Source organism: Lygodium microphyllum, chromosome 3 (assembly GCF_053477565.2).
Source record: "Lygodium microphyllum isolate KBCC chromosome 3, Lygodium_microphyllum_v1.1.10, whole genome shotgun sequence".
Lineage (NCBI taxonomy): Eukaryota > Viridiplantae > Streptophyta > Polypodiopsida > Schizaeales > Lygodiaceae > Lygodium > Lygodium microphyllum.
In genome coordinates, this window is record NC_141137.1 from 144,758,472 (window position 1) to 144,762,877 (window position 4,406).

A 4,406-nucleotide genomic window follows, 5' to 3' on the forward strand; every position below is an offset into this window, starting at 1 on the left:
AAATTGTGAAGTACATTTGGCACAAGACAATATGTGTACCTTATTAGGCTTACTTAGACTCCTTTATTGAGGTAAGCTTCTCAACTAGTTTAAGAGCTACGGACAATGGTTGGGATACCTTAATGTCATATGATCATTCAACCATGTATTATCTATGTTTGCATGTGATGCTAACTTAACTTGTAATCCACATAAGATAGCTTTTGCACTCACACTTCAAAATTTTTACTCTAGAATGTAAAACTACTTCCAATGAAAGTATATGGAACTCACTCATCTGACTAAATAAGAGTGTTTTTACACGTTAGAGATTTTTGGACACATTAATGCTCACTTTTGTGCATATGTACATACATATGCACAAGAAATATTTATTCAATCATGTCTATGCGCATGTCTACTTTCATGGCCATTTAAGTCAACACATTTAACCCTAAACCCTAAATTTACCACCAAATAAATATCTCTAAAAGTTTGAGTATTTTGTCCGAGTTTAGTTAAAATTAAACAAAGGAGGGCTGTAACTACAATGAACCACCTCTTGAATGTGTATTATTTATATATTGCAAAAGCGCATTGACAAGCATTGCAGGTGCCCCGAAGCCAACTTAGTTGCTTTAGGACTATCCATACACAATTAGGAGGGTGCAAAAATTAAAATATGAAGAATTGCTTCAGGTGTTACCGTCAAGAGAGAATTTGACATGCATACGCAATGAGCTGCTACCCTTCTTCACTATACAATAGCAATGTTGGGACTAAAATACTTCTTAAATTTGACGTAGCATCGATAATAAGCCAGGCTATTTACATATTGTCAGGAGCCAACGGCGACGTTTATCTTAACCGTGAAAGTCGGGTGCCCTCCGGTTAGCAGCCTGCCTGCTGCTGCTGCTCACAAGCGACGAGCTGTCTGTTGATGACGAACGGGCGCGGCGTATGTTCACGCAGTGGCTCTCGTACCTCATGAAGAACTCTGGGTTGCTTTTCTCGAGCTCCTTCCAGACTGATGAAGAACGAACAACTATTTAATGATCAGTGCTGCATCGAGTCCAGTATGTGCTGATAATTGTGGTTCGCCTAAGCACCAGAGAGGCGTTAAATGATGGTAATTGATACCTGTCATGGTAACCACGGGCTTCACCTCGGCATGCTTGGACAGCGCATTCATACACTCGTCGCGGTCCATGTAGAATAGGAGGCACCGCTCGATGAGATGCTGCACCTGCTCATCATCACCACCACCACCATCATCATCATCATCATATGTAGCCTCAAAATTAAATGCGTAACCAATAGTTAGAAAGAGGATTAGCCGGCAATTATATCACACCGACTGAATACGATCAGACGTAGTTAAAAAGACCCAACAGGGCGGTAGATGATATAATTAATCTCTATACCAGCTGAAGGTAAGATGCAGAAATGAGGGGGGGTGGTGGTTGCGATTCATGGGCCTTCGAATCGGCAGCAGCTGCATCGGAAGGCATTGCGGGATGATGGGGGCTGGGGGGCTTAAGGATGCTTTGATAAATTAAGCTGCGCTGGTGATGAGCGAGACGTCAGAGGGACTAGAAAACACAGAGAGAGTGATAACAGCAGCAACACTACGACAGGAGCGACGATAGAAGGGGAGTGGATTAAGGACGAGAGAGAGAGAGTGTGTGTGTGTGTGGGGTGGGTGTGTGTGTGTGTGTAAAGACAGGTTTGGCCATCTCAGATACTCCGCGTCAGCATGTGCGGCTCTGTCGGCATGTGCTACGTGGACTGATCGTGCGCTTTTGGTGCCGTCCACGCGAGCGCCTCCTCTGATCGGACCTCGCCACGTGGACGGCTCGCCAAATGATGAGGCTCGAGCCCACGCTTCCCATCGCGCCACGCTTCCCCCTCCTCCCTCGCTCCTTTTCACCCCCTCTTTCTCTCTCAAGGTAGGTGAAGCTGGTCAATGCTCATCATTACATTCTTTTGCAACTTTGACGCCTCGGGCGGCCCCCCCCCCCCCCCCCCCCCCCCCAACATCAATGTCTAAGGCTCCTTGCACAGCCAATGAGATACCCCCCCACATCAATGTCCAAGGCTCCTTGCACACCCAACGAGAGACCCCCCTACCCTTGCCCAATGTGTCTCTATGCAACGTTTTTGAAAGTGGACACGGACATGGGCCCCATTGTCAACACCTTTAGGCTTCACAAACACCAAAAGGACACATTTTGCCAAAAAGCAAAAAACAATAAACTTACACATGTTTTAATTAGCTGTGCATATATGCAAAGGTACTGCCTTGTCCATCACATTCTAATGTAGCGACCAGCGAGGGAGACTCCCCATCCAAAAGTGGGCGGGGGAGTCTACTAGTTTAGCAAGTGCATCGCAAGTCATGTCCTCTCCATTGTGTAAAGACAAGCAAAAAGCCAAATCACTAAATTAACACTTTGATTGATTAACAACTTGCAAAGTGGGCGTTCATCAATTCATGTATAACCAACCTAAAGAGCCTCAATCACACACAAGGGCAAGACGGTATGCAACCAAAGCAAATCTTCTTTATCTTGTGGCAAGAGCATCATGCAACTATAGCAAATCTTCTTTAACAACTACTATGTTTGCTTTGTCTTATGTCAATTTCCACAAATGTGATTGGTGAATTCTCATTGTAAACCATAGACGTATGCACATGACACTTGCAACGCTTGGGATATGACACGATTTTTGTTGCTCCATAATAAGTAGTTATTTCTCCATCATTTTGTTTCCAACTCCAATAACAAAGCACATTAGTTAGATGAAACAAATGTAGCAATCTTACATGGGAATGTAAAAGTGGTACATTGGCTAGAAGAATCAAAAGGAACAATCGTATGCATATGTGAAAAAGTGGTATGTGAATACCATAAGAGGTGGCATATCCTATCTACAAATAAAATATGGGCTCTATTGAACAAGCAAAGGAGAAAGAGAGACAAAGTCATTTATTTCTCTGAGAGACAAAGTCATTTATTTCTCTCATTTACTCAAAGAAAAAGTTATGGACCTTATCTCTTACACATTAGCACCCTGAAATTGTAAGATCCCATTCTCATTAGATGTAGAAAATCCATTGCTAGGAAATAGGGTCCTTAGGCTATCCAATCACCAATGCTCATCTCAAGTGTTCTAGGATGATACAAGCAACACCAAAGGCCTAAATCTGTGTCACAAGGAAGGTCATGGGGATGTCTAGTCATGCCAAAAGTTAATCTAACATTAGAGCCATGTTGTGCCTTTTGCCAAATGGCATGATCCAAAGATAAGTGAGCCCCAAACTTGGTTCATAAAAGTTGACACAATTTTGCCATTGATGGAGCACGATTGCCATCTTGATCCCCTACTTGGATTCGCTAGAGTTGCTAAGTCCTACCACTCAAGCTATAAGGGAAAAGATACATGATCTATTTATAGGATGATGGAACTGGAGCATCCATCCACTTAGCATCCAGTTTCCACCAAGCTCATCAAGTATCGTAGTTATCTAACTCAACATGCAACCATGTTTCCTTTTTATTAGTAAGTTAATCCACAAGGTTAGCAACAAAATTCTTTAATTAGATCTCCATATCCTACTTTTGAGGCTATTACTCATGCTAACAATCTAGAATTTGGCCATTCAACCAAGAACTAGTTGAAAAACCAATTAGGGCTCACTATTTATGCACAACAACGATTCACACCATCATGTTTCCCTCACAAGCCTTGTTGCTTCTTCCTTAAAAGGAATGTCTAACCTACTACGAGAGTTCAAACATCATACTATCTTGGACCTATAGAAGAAAGTAGCATGAGACATGCAAAGGGAAAGTCAATAGGAAGTTTGAAACTCCTTATCCTACTACTCATCTAGACAAACTATTGGACAAGATGGGGATGATATTTAGTCCTTGAAGAGGAAGGCACATGCATGTTTCCATTAGAACATTGTATTGGGACACTTTTTTTATGGCTTCCATGAGCAAGATAACATGGGAGGATTGGGATGACAAGTTAGCACTGGGCACTCCCCAAAGGCCAAATGAGCAAGAAAGAAGAGCCAAGGGGATACTACATGAGGTATCAAAGCTACGTTTTCATCACCTTTTTACAAATTGACATGAAAAAATTGTGAATCTTATGTGTTTATCTATTGACAAGGTAAGTAGTAAGACACGATGCCTCTATGAAAAATCCTTCTGGAGTTCAACTTGCCATGAAGGATTCCTTAATTTTTTTACATTGTAGTGTTTGATGACAATGTAATTTGGGATTTATATGATGGCTTAATTAATATATCTTTGGTGGGCTAATAAAGATTAATTTTGTAGGTTTTCTCATGGGAGCATTCTTTATTTTGTCGATGATCTTGTCCACTACATCTAGAGCCCAGAAACTTTGAA

The 4,406-nt window shown here is 41.9% G+C and overlaps 1 protein-coding gene across 1 annotated transcript; it reads right to left on the minus strand.

Annotated features, from left to right (window-relative positions):
- Positions 1 to 525: 525 nt before the first annotated feature.
- On the minus strand, positions 526 to 1,665 carry LOC148038981 (uncharacterized). Its single transcript, XM_087675522.1, has 3 exons — positions 1,404 to 1,665; positions 1,120 to 1,225; positions 526 to 1,006 (listed from the first exon to the last, which is right to left on the minus strand). Exons 1-3 carry the CDS (start codon positions 1,488 to 1,490, stop codon positions 843 to 845), a joined length of 357 nt encoding a protein of 118 aa, XP_087531648.1. The 5' UTR covers positions 1,491 to 1,665; the 3' UTR covers positions 526 to 842.
- Positions 1,666 to 4,406: the final 2,741 nt, after the last annotated feature.